This window comes from Alnus glutinosa, chromosome 11, assembly GCF_958979055.1.
Source record: "Alnus glutinosa chromosome 11, dhAlnGlut1.1, whole genome shotgun sequence".
Classification (NCBI taxonomy): domain Eukaryota; kingdom Viridiplantae; phylum Streptophyta; class Magnoliopsida; order Fagales; family Betulaceae; genus Alnus; species Alnus glutinosa.
The window spans coordinates 21,498,325-21,519,109 of record NC_084896.1 but is presented as its reverse complement, the minus strand read 5'-3'; the positions used below and the strand labels follow the sequence as shown (position 1 = coordinate 21,519,109).

Below are 20,785 nucleotides of genomic sequence, written 5' to 3'. Positions count from 1 at the left end.
GAATTGTATTTACTTTTTGGATGCCTACACTAAAGGCCACATAGATGGACTTGTAGGTTGTTATGACAATGTTAGGTACAACTTGGAAAACGGAAGAATTGAGTTAATGCTAGGATATCTAATAAGTGATTCTTTGTTGGTATCCCAACACCAATTTGGGTTATTCCTAGCCCATCTCCTTAAAGAAATAAAGACGTATTTCATATTTTTTTTAACAATGATGGAAATTCAATGCCATCCCTTTGCGTTTTGGTTAAGATCTTTGCATTCAAAATTATATTTGAGCATTTAATATGATAGCTTGTATAGTATGATGAACATGTTAGTGCATCCATGAGAATATCATCAAAATTGATGAAATTTTGGGCTGGGGAGTTGGGGTGTGACGGCTGTTTGTAGTAAATTACCCAAGAACAAGTTTTATGCAGTATGATTGATTAATATTATCATATAAGTCATTAGATACTAAAACAAATTATTTTTTCTTTATCATATTCAAACTGGGGAAATGAGGTATTAAAACAATGCAGCTTTAGTACAAGAAAAAAATGTTTAATAGAAAAACGATATGATAAATATGTATAGTAAACAAGACACAAACGAAACACATGCATTAATATTAATACACACGGCTAAACAAAAACGACACACATACTACACAAGGCTGAATAGAAACGACTGAACAAGGAAAAGACACATTACTCAAAGCTAAACAGAAATGACACATACTACACAAAGATGATTAAAAATGACACACATACGCTAATACACATAGTTCTCAACGGGCTACTTTTCTTGAGCTGTGCTTCTTTTTCGCTTTTCGGTATCTCACCGTAGTATAAACACGAACAAATGTCAATTAATAATAAAATATCAAACTAAACCTAAAATAAATATAAATTACATACTTTAGCATTCCTAGTGAAATATTCAACAAAGAAAAATCTACTTTTTTAATTTGGCTTTTGCCATTTATAAAATGAACTCTAAATCTTTCTAGACCTATTTTAGAAATGCTCTTACATTGAGTGTCACAAATTATAGTGATGTTGCATGCTATTTTCATCTTTAAAGCAATTGCCACATTTTGGACAGGAGACGCGGCACTAATCAGCATGACAATCCCTTATGTGACTTTGGAGGACACTCAAAGCGTAAAAAAATTTCAAAAAATGCGCACAACCAAATTCATCGACAGTTTCTAAAGAGAGATAGGCTAAACCCTCAACCCAAAACTCACTTTCGAAATAGCTATCCATAGAAATAATTATGAAGTTTGAATAGATGTGAAGAAGAAGAAGATCGGAATCCTTTTTGACTGGGATCTCGGTCTTAATTCATTGAGTCTGTGTCATCAAAGGATCAAAATCCTTTGACTGGGATCTCGGTCTTGGTTCATCGAATCTGTGTCAGCAAGGGATCAGAATACTTTGACTCATTTCTAGATCTTATTTCATCGAGTTCGTGTCACTGAGGGATCAAAATCCGTTGATTGAGATCTCGGTATTGATTCATCGAGGAAGATCGCTAATTCCAAGCAGTGTGTTCCACATATGAGAAGAAAAATGAAACTGGCCTTTGGCTTAAGGATCATATAAACGACATACTAAGCGATATATAAAAAACCATCTTAATTACTTGTATTTGATCTTGTAATTTTTTTAACAGTGATGGAAATTTAATGCCATCCCTTTGTGTTTTGGTTAAGATCTTTGCGTTCAAAATATGATATTTGAGCATTTAATATGATAACTTGTATAGTATGATGAACATGTTAGTGTATCCATGAGAATATCATCAAAATTGATGAAATTTTGGGCTGGAGAGTTGGGGTGTTATGGCTTTATGTTGTAAATCACCCAAGAACAAGATTTGTGCAATATGATTGATTAATATCATCATATTAGTAATTAATATTAAAACAAATTTTTTTTCTTGATCCTATTCAAATTGGGGAAATGGGGTATTAAAACAATTTAGTTTCAGTACAAGCAAAAAGTGTTTAATAGAAAAAACAATATGATGAATATATACGGTAAACAAGACACAAACGAAACACATGCACTAATACTAATACATACGGTTAAACAAAAACGACACAAATACTAGTGTACTACACAAGGTTGAATAGAAGCGACTCACATATTAACCAAGGTTGAATAAAAACGACTGAACAAAGAAATGACAAACATTACTCAAAGCTAAACAGAAATGACACACATACTACACAAAACTAATTAAAAATGACACACATACGCTAATACACATAGTTCTCAGGGGGCTACTTTTCTTGAGCTGTGCTTCTTTTTTGCTTTTCGGTGTCTCACCGTCTATATAAACACAAACAAATATCAATTAATAATAAAGGGAAAACTACACTTTAATCCCCCAATGTTTCACCAATTTTTCAATCTTGCCTCAAAAGTAAAAAATTTTGCAATGGACTCCAACAAAGTTTCCAAATTTTGCAATGTAGCCATTCCATTAGATAATTCCATCTTCTCTGACTGAAATTGCTACATGTGCGATTTTTGCTCACAACTTCACCAAAATGCCCTCACGTTTCACCGGTTGAATTTTTGAAAATCACAAAATTTTTCAGATCTGAAGATTACTATAAGCCTTTGATTTTTTCGGCGAAAACTTCGGATCCGATCCAAAACCCAAAAAATGCAGGATCAAAATTCGATTTCAACCGAAATTTGAAGCTGTTTTCTTCTATTCCGATTAGGTTTCAGCTGAAAGGTAACATTGCTTCGGTTTTGTTTGATTCTGCATCGAATGCGGATTTGATCGCTTCAGAAGCTGCGTTGTGTTTGATCTCGATTGAATTCGTCGGGACGCGGTGGCTTCGGTGCTTGAATTTTGTTGTTTTGATTGCCATTTCGTGTGTAAAAATTAGTTTGATTAGGTATTTTGTGTGAAAAAAGCAGTGGTTTTTGGAGGTTTTGAGAATTTGCGAGATGGATCCTTTATCTTCCGAGCATTATCATAAGGGACTGCGATCTTCTTTGTTTAATTTGCTGTATTTTTGTAATTAGACTGTTAGAACATTGAGAGTTTTCCTTTATTTAATGTATATGATTAAGCATTTCGGTTACAAGAACTGTATTCAAAGCATTTGCCTTTTGGTTCTTAAAAGTTACAAGATTTTAGAGCTAATTTCGCTTTAGTCTCATCCCTGTGGACACCATCACCTACGGCAGCACCATAGTCTGCAGTATAATCGTTGCTGAGCCCACCCAGAGAGTCTAATGCTAGCCTATCATACTTAAGCTTCGAACCAAAACGTATATATTACAGCAACATGGTCAAACTGATTGATCTAACGGTCGACAATACTCAAGTTTGTGCCAGAGAGATCAACTCTGGTATCACCAGGTGTTTGAGAGGAATTAATCAAGGTGGGTCTAACTTTTCACCACCTGGGGAAGCATTGAAGTTTTGTGCGATGACATTTGGAACAGGGTTTTCATGTGGCATTTTGAAGAACAATAGCTCTGTTTTATGTTCGGGAAATGGTTAGGGATCCGAGATTCAGATTCAGATTCATGCTATTTTCATCTTTGAAACAATTGCCACATTTTGGACAAGAGACGCGGCACTGATCAGCATGACTGTCCCTTGTGTGGCTTTGGAGGCCATTCAAAGTGTAAATTTTTTTTACACAATGCACACAATCAAATTCATCAGCAATTTTTTTTAAGAGAGATAGGCCAAACCCTCAACCCAAAACTCATTTTCATAATAGCTATCCATGGAAATAATTATGAAGAAGATTGAATAGATGCAAAGAAGAAGAAGAAGATCAAAATCCCTTAACTATGATCTCGGTCTTAGTTCATCGAGTCTGTGTTACCAAAGGAACGGGATCCTTTGACTGGGATCTCGGTTTTGGGTTCAGGTCATCAAAGGATTGGAATCCTTTGACTGAGATCTCGGTCTTGGTTCATCGAGTCCGTGTCAGCAATCCTTTGACTGAGATCTCAATGTTAGTTCATCGAGTTCTTGTCATTGAGGGATCGAAACCCCTTCATTGGGATCTCGGTATTGGTTCATCGAGTTCATGTCATCAAAGGATCGAAATCGTTTGACTGGGATCTCGGTCTTGGTTCATCGAGTCCGTATCATTAAATGATCGGAATCCTTTGACTAGGATCTCGGTCTTGAAAGAGCGAGAGTCGAAACCCTGTTTACATGAAATTGTTGGAGACACACACAATGCTAGTTGATCTTTTGGTGTATTCTCCCTTTTTATTGGTTGTTAGGTGTAGTAATCTAGTCTGGTCTGCTTTGTTGGTTTGGTTGTTTGGGTTTAGATTATGGTCGTTGTTTCTTTGGGTTTAGACACACTGCGAGGAATGGGAAGAAAAGTCTTTGGCCTCATATTTCTGTTGTTTCTATTGGCTTTTGGTATAACTCTCTTTCTCTCTCTCCATTTATTTTTGTGGTAAGGGTGGATGCCCTTGGAATGACTGTGGCAAAAGGCAAAAACTAAAGAACTTGTTAGTAAATTTCTAAATTGTTTATTTTTACTAATAAAATGAATACTTTTAGAGGGGTGTTATGTATACCCATGTGAAGGTGAAAAAGCTTGTTTTTTTTTTTTTTTTAACAAATAGCATGTATCATTAATTCTGCAAAAAGCCCAGAGGCTTACAACTTGAAAATAAGGGACAATACCCCCCATTTACTAAGCCAGAAGGATCTGGCTTAGTAAAACAACTGCTTAAGCATAAATACAAATTTTACAAGAATGACACTTGAGCCTATCTTACAATAACGCTCACTCTCTAAAGAAAGAAGGCTGATCTAGCAATTAGCCAACAAATATTCCCATAAAATTTGAATCAAAACACAAGCAGTCTGTGACCGGAGAAACAAGAGAAAAACACAAACACAAACATACAGAGACACTCAAAAAAAGCTGTCGGTAGTGGGGGAAAGAGGCCAAAGATGCTGGACGGCGTCGCGTGTACCACCTAGACGATGATCCGATGCCGTATAACCAGTTGCCACCGTGCACGGCCTGAGAAAGGCGGAGCGTGGCCCTTATGCGCACCAAAGAGCAGAGAGCTAGCTCCCAGGCGCGTGGGCACCACGCGCCGATCACCAACGACCGACACGATTGGAGCTTGTGGGGGCAGGAGCAGAAGACGACGAGGAACGCGGTTGGGGAGCGCGTGTCAAGCAGAAGTCGGCGGAGAAGTGTAAATCTGGCTTCCAAAATCAAAGAAAAGAAGATGGAAAAACAGGCCAAAAATACTCCGGCGACGACACGTTGGCTCGGCCACTCCCCTAAAGAAGACATCTTGAGATGAACTATCCTACCAAAACAAAAGAAAGAACAAAGAAAAGCAAACAACAAGCCACCATAGCCCAAAAAGGCTAGGGGAAGGACAACCACTACCGGATCTATCGGGGGGAACAAAAGCACCACGACCCTAATGGTTAGGAGAGACCTAGCCTCCACTGGGGGCACCAAGGAGGGCCAAAAAAACACTCCATCACCCTAAGGGGTGGGAGATCAAAATAGCACCAGGAGGAGGGGCATGAGAATCTCCCTCCTCCAGCGGATCAGAAACTCTCCATGAAAAAGCTTGTTAGTTACTTGCAAAGTCATTAATTTATTTTTTGGAAAACTTTACTTACCACCTCTGATCTTTCATCATTTTTGCAATCATAACCATAAACTTTAAAATGTGTCAATTTAGTATATCAATTTTTCAATTTTTTTCAATTTCACACATTCGTTAGAATTTTCTATTAAATCCTAATGGATGGGTGTCAAAATATCTAAAATATCCCTATTTTTTTTTTAAGAAAAAAAAAATTGCAAGGATTCAGGCGTTGATTAGGATTTAATGAAATTTGCAAAAATACCCATACTTAAATCTTTGATTTTTTTTTCATAATTTTTTTTAAAAAAAATGAATATTTTGAGGATTTTGATAGAATTTAACAGAAAATCCTAACGAATTGGTGAAATTAAAAGATGGATACACGAAATTGATATTTTTTAAAGTTTAAGAGTATGATTACAAAAGTGATGAAAAATTATAAGTGTTAAATGAAATTTTCTCTTTATTTTTGCTAATAAAATGAACACCTTCATATGGGTATTATATATACAATTTTGAAGGTGGTTGTTCTCTTCTGAAATTGTTGTCGAAATGATTTGCCCATAAAAACAGTTCTCTTTTTAGGTGTGTACGTTAAAACCATTGATATAATGACTAGAGCTTATAATTTAGAGAAGGCTGAAAATGTGGAACGTACTCAAATCAAATTGATGATACTCATCTCAGTTAGACTGATGTTTGTGTTTGGTTTCATCCAATGGATTACATTTAGTCTTGTTTAAGCTAATAATATACACTACCAAAAAAAAGGGGATTCACCTCGTGGCTACAGTAGCAATTACTGTAGCCACGTGGCCATATAGTAACGTGTCTTCCAAAACACGTTGCTATATGTAGGAGAAAAGCCAAGGTGAGCATTTGGCCACGTGTAATTTGTACACGTGTCCGTATGGCCGCGTGTAATTATTCCACGTGGCCATGTAGTCACGCGTATTAATTATGCATGGCCACATGGCCACGTGTACAAATTCCATGTGGTTAAAATATTCATATTTTTTATAATTTTTTCAGGAATTGAAATTTTTTAAAATTTTTTTTTTTTAAAGATTTAAAATTTTAGTCACGTGTTTTATTAGCCACGTTGCCAATTGATTACTTAAGAGCAAAAGGCTCTCTGGCGCGTGCCGGGAATTGATTACCGAAGTGGCCTGAGCTTCCGGCGGCTGGAGCGGACGACGACGGTGAACGCGACTGGAGGGCGCGTGTCTAGGAATAAGCACCGGAGGTGTGTAGATCTGGCTCCAAAGTTGAAGAAGAAATTTTGATTAAACCGGCCAAAACCTCCGTTAAAAAACACGAAACCTGCCACACTCCCAAGCTGAAACACCTAAATTTGAGCCTTCCTGCTATGAACAAAAGAAAGAGAAAAGAAAAAACACAGATACAATCCACCATAGCCTAACAAGAATAGAGGAACAACAGCTCCACAACCTTAATAGTTGGGAGAAAGCTAGCCTCCACTAAGAAAAACTCAGGAGGAAACAAAAACCTTAGTCCAAGAGGACTAAGGAACAAGACCAAAGCCGGGGGGAAGGAGGCTGGCCTCCCTGTCCTGGCAACGACAAGTTCCCTCTTTTGTCTGCAAGTTGAGAGAGAGAGAGAGAGAGCGCAATTGACGTCTTTCTTATTATTACTGGACTTCATTATTTTATTTCTCAATTTTCTCAATTATATACTGTTAGCATGCTTGAATGTGAAAGATATATATGTGTGTCTTTAGTTTTTAATTTATTTTTATGTTATTTTTTTCTCTTTCTCCCAAAATTTAGGCTTTATAGTACGATGTGACCGGTCTTTGTTCCCCGGTTTTTGTATATCTGAATTACAGCAATATATATTTCAAGGAAGATATCTATTCCGAAAGTCTGGTCGAATGATCCTTAATTATGATGGGGTTCTTTTGAAGCTGCTTTACAAACTGTGAGAGAGAGAGAGAGAGAGAGAGAGAGAGAGAGTTTGAACACTCCATGAGATATGAGTTGAGAGTAATGCAATGCCAAGCCCCTTAGGGGCAAGCATGGTAGTTGTAGAAAAGTTAAGGCAACTAGGTAGGACTTAATTAGTCTAATCCTATTACTCCTGTTTCCACTAATGTAAAAAAGGAATTAAGATTGAGGTAATTTGTCGCAAAAATTTTTCCTTATCTCCCCTATAGTTTGATTGTAGAATAGGAAAATAGATCGAATGAGAGAGAAATAAAGAAATATCACTAGCTAGTTATTAGACAGCGGTTGAAAAGTAACAAGATAATATATGTGTTGCACATTACTATAATGTTACTTTTTCAAAGTGCTTTAAATATAGCGATATTAATGAAGTCGGTACACAAATTAGTTCAAGACTTGTTGAGTTACGGTGTCAGTGAGAATACTAAGAGGTTTACCATTGGATGGTCATAAATTGACTTTGATATTATTTATCGTTTGGAGAAATAATATGCTATGAAGTAAGAAAGATTAATATAAATTATTTCTAACAATTTGTAAGTATGAAAGTCAATCTATTTTTCTTTATAATTATGTTGAGTTGCGTTTTCTATAAGCTATGTTGTTCACCGTTAATTTTTTGTTATGCGCCGCTGCGTATGAGTATCAACTTCTGTTTCTCTTTTGCTCCTTTGTTTTGTTCATGGTTCGGTCTTTATGGGTTATCGGTGGCCAAGATTTCACGTAAGTTCGCTGCTTGTGCAAAGTTCTGTGATTGCTAGAGGTCCAATGATGAGTTTCAGACTCATGATCACTTAATTTGCTTATGTCGTACGCTGTGTGCCCTCTTTGTGGGGGGTTTTATATATATATATATATATGTGTGTGTGTGTATCAACCTATACGTTTCCTACCGTTTGTCATTAACTCATGAGACTGTTGGGCATTAAAAGTTTTGTCATGGCCTTAATTAGAAAAATCTGGTGCTTACTTTTCTATAAATTTCCCCGACCAGCATTTGCCATATCAGTAAATCATTATTTTGGTAAGATGCTTAGGATGGTAAAAAAATTATTAAATACTCTGCATTTGATGAGTCTTATCCTCTCGATAGCAAGTCATCTTAAGTCGTTGTATTTAATTATTTTGCTTTATCATGTGTATGAGTTTATTGTGTGTAGAACTCTAGCATAAAATTTTGAGACAAACAATTTGCGTAAGAGTATATTGTGCATGTGATTCTAACATGAAAAATATGATGACTATATGAGTGCATTTTTTTTTTTTTTTTTTTTTTTACATGCATAATAAAGTTTTGTTGTGATGTTCTCAGTTTTGGGAAATCAAGGTTTGTTCCTCCTATTATCTGACATCAAAACTCTGACGAAGACTAATTATGAAGATTTGTACGAGTCTCTCACTATCAATTTAGTTATCATGAATCTTGATTTGGCTTTAAGGGTTGAGGCACCTACTGAACTTACTAAGAAAAGTTCTGCTAAAGAGAAGACCTACTATAAATGTTGGGGGCATTCCAATAGGACTTGTCTTATGATCATGAAGTACACTATTGACAAGTCTATTAAACAAAGTATTACTTGTACTGATAGTACTAAGGATTTTTTAGCCGTTATTGGGAATAAGTTCACTAAGTTTGACAAAGCAGAGAAATGAACTTTCATGAAATTGTTTACCGCCTCCACCACCACTTATGATGGTGTTAGTGGAGTTCGTGAGCATATTATAAATTTCTCACAAGAATTTTTCCTTATCTCCCCTATAGTTGGATTGTAGAATAGGAAAATAAATTGGATGAATGAGAAATAGTGGAATATCGCTAGTTATTAGACAGCGGTTGAAAAATAACAAGATAGTGTATGTGTTGCACGCTATTATAATGTTACTTTTTCAAAGTGCTTTAAATATAGCGATATTAACGAAGTTGATATCCAAATTGGTTCAAGACTTGTTGAGTTACGGTGTCGGTGAGAATCCCAAGAGGTTTAGCATTGGATGGTCATAGATTGACTTTTGATATTATTTGTTGTTTGGAGAAATGATATGCTAATTATGCCACGAGGCATAAGATGATGGGTAAGGAAGCTTGAGAAATTAAAAAATTTTCTCGCTTATGAGGACTCTCTCATTTATTTAGTGAAGTTAAAAGGCAGCATGAGCATCTTTTATAATTAATCTATCCCATATTTGTGCCTTAAATAACTTTAAGGACGTGATAATAGAAATTATCTCATCATGTAAATGCGAGATGTTTAAAATTATTTTTCTCGATCACAAATTTTTAATTTTTTTTATGGACATCTTTTCGAGAAAATCATAAAAATAAATATATAATTTATTTTTTTTGAATTTGAATTTGAATTGCATTAGTAAAAAGTATAAGTTTTCTAAAAATTTATATGATGAGAACAATTATCTCCAAGTATTGTGACTTGTTGAGAACAATAATGTTTGGTTAATAATGACACAAAATATTAGTTACATTACATTTAGGTAGATGTAATATGGGTTTGTTGCCTTAGTCCTAACAAGTTGTCCTTATGATGAATTTCATTTCCCTATCTAATAAGATGGAGTGTTCATTAAATTTGTTGGGGCAATGTGAATTTCAATTTTCAAGTTGGACAAATTAAGAATCTAAGTTATTATATTTTCTCATTGAATCAAGGATATTATTTCTATTGGCGAGGGTGGAGATTGTATATTTTATTAAAACATTTCAAAATGTTTTCTAATAAATTGTGATAAAAGTGTTTTATTTTGGAAAGTCGTTTCATCCCCCTAACATTGATATTTTTTAATTTTTTTTATTATCTAAAAGGTTGCTGATAATAGTGGGAATAATAATTTGCCTAGTGGGAGTAAACCATTAGTGAATGTTTTGTCTAGTGAAAATGTATCATTGAGTGAAAGTGTACTACTAGTGGAATGATTCATAATTTTTTGCTAAGATATAAGATCTTTAATGAGTAGTTTGGTAGCAATATAAAATTATTCTATCATTACTCAAAGACTAGAAGAGAATTTTTTTTTTTTTTTTTTTTTTTTTTTTTTTAAATATATGCTCCGCCAGAGGTATTGTATGATTAGTATGAATATGAGATTTATTCCACTTAACTAATCATACCTAGGGTTGTTGATTTTACCTAAATGTTTTTAATAGTTTAACGCTGGTAAAGTAGACTTGATAGAATGTAGATGTCCATCTCATGATATTGAGTGAGTTGCCTTATTATAACCATCCATTGCACATCTTGAATTTTTTCTAGAATGAGTTGGATAGTTGATTCTCACGAGAGAATTAGATGGTCGTTCTTTGTAATGTTTAGGCGCAAAGTACAAAGAGCATAGAGATTAACCATCCATACAAATATATATATATATATATATAACTAGTTGCTATTATTAACAATTTTATTATAAAAATGGGTTTTTTTTACACTATCAACAATCTTCAAAAAGCATCATCCTAAGTGATTGAATGTAACTAATGATCTAGTTAACTTGTAATGATAATTGTTGCCTAAGAAATTGTTGTCCTTATTATAAGATAGTATACATGAGTTTATGAAATTTAGCTCAGATTAGAGGTCTTATGAAACTCTTTGAAAATGAATGGTTTCTAATAGCTCATATTCAAATCTCATACAATTAAACCCCAAGGAGTTGGCATAATGGTTGAGGCTTGTGACTTCTAGGGATATTATCCCTAGAGGTCTCGAGTTCAAAACTCCTAGGTGCTACCTTTCTTTTGGGGCCAACCATCAGGGCGAAACTTGTGTTTCAATGCTCAATATCTTTAGTAGCGTGGGGTATTGGACTGGAGATTAGTCTGGTGAATCTTGATTGGGCTTCTATGCTTGGTGATTTTAAAAGCCACATCAACTTTTGAGGATAAAATGATAATACGTAGCATTGTACTTATTTCTATTACCTATTTGATGGTTTAGGTCTCTAATTTAGAATGGATTTAAACTTAAGTATTAGATCTAATGGATTAACAATGAAAATTGTAAATTAATTATTTTATTACAAAAATAGATGCCTTATTTTGCATATACATGTACTACTACTCGTCATTCCAATTTAAATATATATAAAGAAGTGATTTGATTCCATTATTCAAATCAAATTTAAAAGATATCCAATTTATTTATAGATTTAAAGGATTCCAACTGTTAATAATCTCTCCAAGTAACCAAACACTCTGCGGTCTCATTTAGTCGGGGCAAATATGGATCCATTCATTTCGGCCCAAATCTAACACAAATGAGATCAAGGTCAGTTATTTTAGCCCGGCCCAAACTGAGGTCCGTGGCTCCATGCAATGTATTTATTTATTTTTTATTTTTTATTTTTTGTGCAATGTATTTATTGATATCTCCTTTTTTGGGCAGGTGATAAAAGTCATCAAATCCCATCCCATCATGTCTTTTTTTTTTTTTAATTATTATTTTTTTTTTTATCTCCTTTTATTTTTAAGGATTTCAAATCATGCCCTTTAACCCCTCTCTCTCTCTCTCTCTCTCTCTCTCTCTCTTAATAGAGAATGCTTAAGATTCGATTCATGATAAAGTGTGAAATTTGAAAGGGTTTACGAGATAAAGATAATTAAAGGTGATTTTGTCGTTTATTTAGAAAAAGAAATTCATTAAAACGACAAGAAATTGCTTTTTTAATAGGTTAATAACCTAGGCATTAGTTTTGTTCTTTTGTTTTTGTTTTTGTTTTTTTTTTTAGAAAGACATTAGTTTTGTTCATACAAGTAGACTGCATCACGATGAGTCGGTTAATAATATATGTAAAGACAGAATAAACATCGGTGATTTGTTGAAAATATTGATAGAAGATACTCCGATATTTAAGTCAGTATAATGATTTAGAGGATAGGAAGTAAGAGAATGAGGGAGAAAGAGAATGCATACCTCATACTAAGGTTTGCAACCATTTTTATTGGACTGTCATAGGTAAGGCAAGTAAATTTGACACGATAAGCATCGGAAGTCAAGAGTCCGACATGGAAGATGGTAGCTTTTCATAAATGACTTTCCTTCTAAATATGTCCAAACAAATCGTTTTCTCATGGAGCCAACTCTTCATTTATAAGGCTAAGCCCAAATAAGCAAGGTCATTGACTCATTAATGTGGAATACCCTTTCTATTAGTCTCCTTACCATATATTTATTAGGGGCTAATCGACAGTAAAGAGACCGTTGATTCATGAGTTTCATGGGGAATTAACGGTCGTTGGGGGTTCGTCGGTTAATCTACCTCTTGAAAGGCTCTATGTCGATCAACGATTCACCTGAGAAGATTCATACCGACAGGACATTTGGTCCATCTTGAAGGTGGATGGGCCTTTATGGGCCCGTAGAGTAACTAGCTTTATTTCTAATATTTTATATCAACAAGTTTCATAGCCAAAAATGAAAGTATACTGCATAACTAATACACATAAAGAAGATTGGAAAAATGAAAAGCTTGGTGACAAAGAGGCATGGGAGAACATGGAGACAGATTGACTGATCATGTTCATGTGAGCAAATGGCGCCGAGGTTAGTGTAATTACAGAACTAACTTAACTGTGTCCCAGTTGGCAGTTGGGAATCCAAACACCCCATTCCCCTTAAAAGAAATAGGGTTTTGGGGAAAAAAGAAAAGAAAAAGAAAGCAGTCGGCAGGTGGGTTGGTCAAGTAGTCATGTTCTTCCCTTACCATGGCAACTGGAAAGCATGTCTTCCCAGAATCCCAGGCCCATATTAATATAATAATAATAATAATAATAATAATCAACATTCTTCTTTATATATCCAATTATTTATTAAATAACTTTAGTCAAATATTTGTTTGCTTAACAAGCGATGACTTGAAAAAACAAGTAAAATAGTGTTCATGTCGCAAGAAAGTTTCCTAGTCCTGTTTCTGCTGATTAATTACATGTAATTATTGTCTTTGTTCTTCTTCTTCTTTCTTTAAGGATCATGTAGTTCGCGAAATAGACCCTAAAATAGAATGTTTATTCTTGTAGAATAGTAATTCTTTTATTTGATAGGGGTCGATTCTTGCAAATAGTTGTTTTAATGAGAATAACTATTCCCTTACGGAGAGGAATAACTATTCCTAAGAAAATACACTACATTTATTAATAATAATAATAATAATAAAAAATCCACTCATATGATTTTTGTATTTTCTCTCAATTAAAAATAATAATAATAATATATTAAGAACAAACCAACGTGTGATTAGCCAACCACCCATTGGCCACCCAATAAGTGGTCGGCCAACCACAGATAGAGCCGAGGGTGGTACAACCACCCCCAAAGCATTTGGCAGTGGCCTGGGACACCCCCGAAGACGCTTTGGGGTGGTCGCAGCCCACCCCCGAGGAACTCCGGGGGTGGTGCAACAACCCCCAATTCCATTTGTGGCTAGCCGACCACTCCAATGGGTGGTCGGCCAGCCACACGTAAGTTAGTTCTTAATTTTTATTTTATTTTTTTAATTTGAGTTTTTTTTTTTTAAAAAAAAAAAAAAAAACTAAAAGAAATAATGTGGGGAATTTTTGTAGTAATTTTGATTCGATTCCAATTAAAGTATATGTGTTATCACCAAACTAATGAGTATAAATAATTATTTAATTCCACTCTCTTTCATTCTCAATAATAACTATTATTTTTCCCTATTAAATACTTATTCTGCAAACTAAACGCGATCAGTTTAAATACAAATACAAGCCCTCCTATAAGGATTCTATTGTACGAATTTCACATAAATTTTTAGTTGAGAGGGGAGGATTGTGGGGTTCATTTGCCTCGAGCAGATCAGTCTCACATCCTAAATTGTTCGAAATAAGTGAGCCAAGTAATTCCCTTTTAAGTTTTTCAAAAAATTTATGAAATTCAAACAATTTAATTACAAAATCCCCATCAAATTTCCTCAATGTGATAGAAATCATAAACATGGCATCCTGCTGTGATGCAGTAAGGATTTAGCTAAGGTGTTTTTTTTTTTAAAAAAAAAAAAAGTATATGAGCTGTAATTTTTTTAACGGTTTATATTTAATTTAATTTTCTTTTTCTTTTTGATGGAATATTTAGAATTAAAACAAGACCGTTGTAACTAAATATGGACCATATGCCCTAGTTTTCTTAAATGCAACTAATGCTTCTTTTGTTTTGTAGTAAAATGATTTTTCAAAAATATTTTTCATATTTTTTGATATTTGGTGCGACTAAAAATAATAGTCAAATCGAAAACTTTTTAGGATTGACTAATTTTATTTTTTTAAAAAAAAAAAAAATTCGTAAAATTGTTTTGATTTTTTTGAAACCATTTCGAGTTTGAGATTCTCCTTCTCAAAATGCTAGACTTCCTTTGAAGGATGTCGGAAGTTGCTGGCCGTTTCCCGTCATTTCTCATTTTAAGTACTACCCAAATACCGAAAATTCTTTTTAGAAAACTCCTTTGTTTTTAAACTAACCAAAAAAATGAAAAAAATGAAAAGAATGTTTTTATAGTGAACACATTTAGGGTCGGTTTGGATTTGTGGTTACTATTTTAGCTTCAAAATCAAGTACCAGATTTTAATGTTTTTATACAAATTTGGGTCGGAGAAAAAAAACGAAGGGCACCATCCGAAACCAGCAAAAATACTGGTTAAACCCTTAGAGCACTCTCAATGCACGGTTTATGCATTTTTATATACAAAATAGTACATTCGGTTATTTATTATTTCACTATATCATTTAAATATTCTTTTATTATTATTTCTTTATCTGTCTTTATTTTAATTCTTAGATATTTTTTCAGTGATACGTAATTTTTTTTTAAACATGGTAATTTGTTTTAGATAATTATTTGCTATAAAATTAGTAAAATTTGTGTTCTCGTGTGAGGTTGTTTCTATGAGTGTGACCTTAAAATACAATGTTTCATATTCGAAAATATATTAGAATATTGTTACGTCATAAATGAGTTTTGAAGAGAGAGACAGAGAGATATAAAAAAAATTGACTTGCCAATCAGAGCGCGTCGGTCGTCCTCTTTTCGATTTCAATTTTTCTTCGACTACTTGAAAAAGATGCACCCACTTTTAATTGCAAATGACACTTCAAGCGAGGAAAACAAAATATATTCTCATAAATCAGCATATACGTCCGGTTTGGGTAGACTTTTTACACTGGGTTTGGATGGGAGAATTAAATTTATTAATAAGAATAATAAATATTAATAGAACAAAATTTTATTATTCAGTTATTAAGATTTGAGAAAATATACTGTCAATTTACTTTTCTAAAAAAAGAGAAATGATTCATTGTTTTTCGCTTGGTCACTCTCTTATTCTTCTATTTTTTAAAATGGTAGCTGCCTGCATTGTTATTTGGGAAAATTAAATTTTGTCCCCATCTTTTCTTGTGATTTTAATTTAATTCTTAAGTTTTCAATTTTGACAATTAGGCCTTCAGGATATATTTTTTTTTTTTTCAAAAAAAACAATTTATTTTAAATAGGTCCCTTTATTAACATACCCTACAAAAAATCAAAATCAAAGGAATAGGTGTAGGGGGAGGGGCGTTAAAAAACATAATTTAATTAATTAACAGTATGTTATATCTTTCAATCAATTTTGACATGATAAGTGACAATTGTAATTTTTTTTTTATTTAATATATATTTGTAATTTAAAATAACATACGGTTGTCACATAACATTTCAAACAAAAATTACATGACATTAATTAATTGACATGACATAATATACGGTTTATTAAATAAACAATAGGTTAACATAATGATGTATTTAAAATAAGAGAAAAACTTAAAAAGGCTCTACTTATCAAAATTAAAAAATAAATTAAAATCACGTGAAAAACTAGGTTGATTTTTTCCCTTGTTTTACCCTTATTTCGCTTTTTGTCGCACTACGCGGGCCTGACGCGAAAATTTCCTCATTTTCCCAAGTTTTCGTATAATTTTATATCTGTTTTAAAGTGCCTATAAAAAAAATTAAATAATTTTTAAAATTATATTAGACGTGTAATTGGTTAAAAGATGATTTTAATTAAATGATATCCATAAAAAAATAAAGTAATTTTTAAAATCATTATTGAACATATGATTAATTAAATGGTAAATTTAAAAATCATATTATTTTTTAATAAACACTTGATAAAGACTTAATAGACTCATAAAATTATTCTTTTAAAGGCGGCACTACCACAAGACACATTATATTGGAGTCCAACACTAGACCCCACCTCAATGCAACTCGTGGAAGTGCACATAGTGTGAATAGAGAGTTTTTCTGTCATTTTCGTTTTTTTTATACACGTGATGGACACGTGTATACAGTAGAATTATTCAAAGTTTACCAAATCTCTAATCATGCATCAACAAGGATAATCTCGTCATTTCAACCTAATTGCTTTTGCCCCCAACAAATACCAGCGCTTTTCCACACCACTTGGCATTTCACACCAGGGAGAGAGAAAGTAAGAAGCTCCTCCTCCCTCCGGAGTCCAATCGCAGTCAACAACACGTCACTCTCTTATCCTCCTCTCCGTCCGGCTCTCCCCCACACTCTCCCAAAATCAAACCCCAGTGGCCCCCACCCTGCCCACCGAAACAATCCCACATATTACTCCATAACTCCAACATCTGTACAACCACCTGTGCTCCATTCCTTTCATTCAGATTCAGCCATGGAGAACTACTCCTTCAACTCCTATCCGGATTCCGGCGAATCTTCCCCGCGCTCCAGGGAGATAGACTTCGAGAACCCTCCGCCGTGGGACGATCAGCAGCAGCCTCCTAACTACAAGGCCAAGTTCATGTGCAGCTATGGCGGCAAGATCCACCCTCGCCCCCACGATAACCAGCTCTCCTATCTCGGCGGCGAGACCAAGATCCTCGCCGTCGACCGCTACATCAAGTTCGACGCCATCATCTCCAAGCTCTCCTCTCTCTGCGCCGACGCCGAGGTCGCCTTCAAGTACCAGCTCCCCGGCGAGGACCTCGACGCCTTGATCTCCGTCACCAACGACGATGACCTTGACCACATGATGCACGAGTACGACCGCCTCTACCGCGCCTCCGCCAAGCCCGCCAGGATGAGGCTGTTTGTGTTTCAGGCGCCGGCCCCTAATCAGTCTTCTTCCAGTTTCGGATCCGAGGGGGGCAGGTCCGATCGGGAACGCTTCGTGGACGCTCTCAATTCGGGTCCGACCGAGCCGCCCAAAGCTCAGGCGCAGAACGACGTCGACTTTCTCTTCGGCTTGGACAAAGGCGTCCCGCCGCCACAACCAGCGGCGAATCTCCGAGATTCCGTGCCCGAACCCGTGGCGCCACCGCATACGGAATTTCAGTCCCGGGCGGTTCACGGGGACCGGGTCTACGGGTCGGACACGGCCAACCCGGTTGATATGCAGAGGCAATTGCAGGAATTGCAGAGACTGCACATTGGGGATCAGGAACAGTCGGTGATGTACACGAGAAAGAGCGATGAGAATCTCGTGGGAGCATATCCCGGCGATTACTACTTCCCCAAGGCACCGGAAAAGGCTCCTCCGGCAAACCTACCTCCCGCCTCCGGGTTCTGGACTGAAAAGCAATTCTCAGGAGGGGGTTTTCCAGGGAGTGCACAGGGAGCACCAGACCAACCGATGTACGTGTTCTCAGGCCCGGGGGGAACAGTCTACCATGCACCACCGATGGTCCGACCGATGAACGCCCCAGCCAGTCAAGGATACTACGCCATGCAGCGCGTCCCGCCCGACGTTTACCGGGACCAACCGGTTTACAATGTGGTCCCGCAACAGCAGTCCCAGCAACCACCTATGTCTGCGGCGCCTCAGCAGGTTCTGCAGCAACAGCTTCCGAAGATGACGGCGTACACGGAGGGGTACGGCATGATGCGCCCGAGTGGCGGCGGAGCTGTTGTGACTGACACTGGCGGCTACGCGCCAGCGGGAGCGACTGGAGGATTCGACGGCGGGGTGGGGCGACCGGTGTACTACACGACCGCTACGGCGCCGTATCACGGCGTCGGTGTGGCCGTTAGTTCTGATATGAGGCAAGCTGGCGCGTTGGGCCAGGAGGGTAAGGTGGTTAACAAGGTTTCACAACCCTCTGTGTGATTATAATAATAATTTAGTTGCGTAGATAATACTCCCAATATAAAATAATAACCTATGAGTTGAGTATTTATGTTAATTTTGTGCTTTATTTGTTTTCAATATTTATGATCTTTGCTTGCTTTCCTTTTTGTATAAACCAGTAATGGAGATGGGGAAATGATTCTGTGAATTACCATCCTTTTGCTTCCTCCGTTGATACATAAATATCTTCTTTTAATTATTGACGAAAACCTAAAATATCTAATCATTTTTTGAAAATATTATTGAGGTATATCGTTTCCGATCTTTGGCTTTTTTTTTTGTAAAATGAGATAATTTCAAATATATCAAATTTGTTTAAAGAGATGGACGCATATTTCGAAACATTCCAAAATATATTGATTCTTTTTTTTAAAAAAAAAAAAATTGATAAAATTTATAACATCTCAAAGAGACAGAGAGTATTGAATATATTCTCTGAACAAAACTTTGTTGGAAATTCGAATTTTATGTAGGGTTGAAAAGGCCCTAAAATTAGGTTGCAGTTTCTCAGCCTAGTGTTAGTTCCTGAATAAATAATTAATGTTAGAGTAATGTTACTTTTAACATTCATTTATTATATTAAGTTTACATGTTTTTAATTGTTTTTAATTTATTTATTTTTAAGTAGTTAACTTAGAAAATCACTTGAAATATAATAGTTAATTTGCAAACATTTTGTACGGAATGAAAAAAGAAAAAAAAAAAAAACCATTTCTGATAGAAAACCTATTCGAGGGATCCCTATCCATACTCAACTATTTTTTGAAAAAGAAAATGGCTTTATATATATATATATAAAAGTTTTTTTAAAAATAAATTTCTGTCATAATGGTTGGCAACAAGGGTTTCCAACACCGTACTATGATTAACCCATACTTTATAGACAAAGTGGGGCAGCAGCTTAAGACCCTAATTATGGGTTTAGGAAATAATCAAAGGGTAATGGCATGTTTTGGGTGGGAGAGATTTTTTAAATATTAAATTCTACTTAGATTTTATTAAAAAAAAAAAAAAATTGTCGCAAATTTTCTAAGCTAATCAAATATTTCAAAAAACAATTTTTTTTTTTTTTTTTTTATGTTCATAATTTTTTTAAAAAAATCGCACAATCAATCTTGTGAATAAAGCCCACAATCTAGAAGCGGAAGATTTTTAGTGTTGATCCAAATTGGAGGCCCCCCCATTAAATAAATGATTGGAAAAGTGTCGTTATCCAAAAATATGAATTAAAAAGAATTTTAATTAGCATATAGAAAGAAACAAAGAAGAAAGCATCAAAGATTGATATGGTTATCGTTTTGATTGAACTTTCTTCCTCCACTTAAGCCTGCTGTTGACAAGTGTGGAGGTTTAGTTAGGAATTGGTGTCATCCGAATGGAGTGATGAAAGAGACAATCATGACAGGTGGAATTTCCAGGGGGCAGGTATGTAATTTTCCTCAATAATTCATATCACCACCTCTCTTTCTTTCTTTGAATTCAAGTATAAGGATGGTGGGGGCCTCTTTCAAGTGTTGCTTTCATCATACCTCGTCACCAGTATTCTTACTAATTTCAAGATGGCGTGGAGCCAATTTTTTTTTATTTTTTTTTTCAAGTCAATTTTTGTTTCCACTACAGTGTCTGATTGTTAGTGGGATTGAGTGTTTGATTTTTTAATTTAGAATTTAATTATTATTTTGTGTGTAAATTTTGAAAGAAAAAAATTATGTTTGAATGTTTAGTAGAATTTAAATTGTATTTAAAATTGTGTTTAGGTAAGAATTGTATTAGATTATTTTTTTCACAAAAAATCATGGTAGCAAATAATTGATGATATAAAAAGTTGTGTAGAATTATTTGAGTTATGAAGGTTAGTGTAAAATAATGATTAAAATAATTATTATTTAATATAAATAAATATGAATAATTATTGTTTTCGGTCAAAAAAAAAAAAAAAAAATCTTTGAAAACATCTACTTTCTTCTGTTTTTTCTTTTGTTCATCTAGATTTCATTGATAGTGCAGCATCTGATTAACGCGTCAAATGGGTCCCGTGCCTT

At 35.0% G+C, this 20,785-nt stretch overlaps 1 protein-coding gene across 1 annotated transcript; it reads left to right on the top strand.

Moving 5' to 3' along the window:
• The first annotated feature begins 17,054 nt into the window (after nt 1-17,054).
• LOC133881585 (uncharacterized) lies at nt 17,055-18,821 on the top strand. Its single transcript, XM_062320537.1, has one exon. It carries the CDS (start codon nt 17,289-17,291, stop codon nt 18,720-18,722), a length of 1,434 nt encoding a protein of 477 aa, XP_062176521.1. The 5' UTR covers nt 17,055-17,288; the 3' UTR covers nt 18,723-18,821.
• Nucleotides 18,822-20,785: the final 1,964 nt, after the last annotated feature.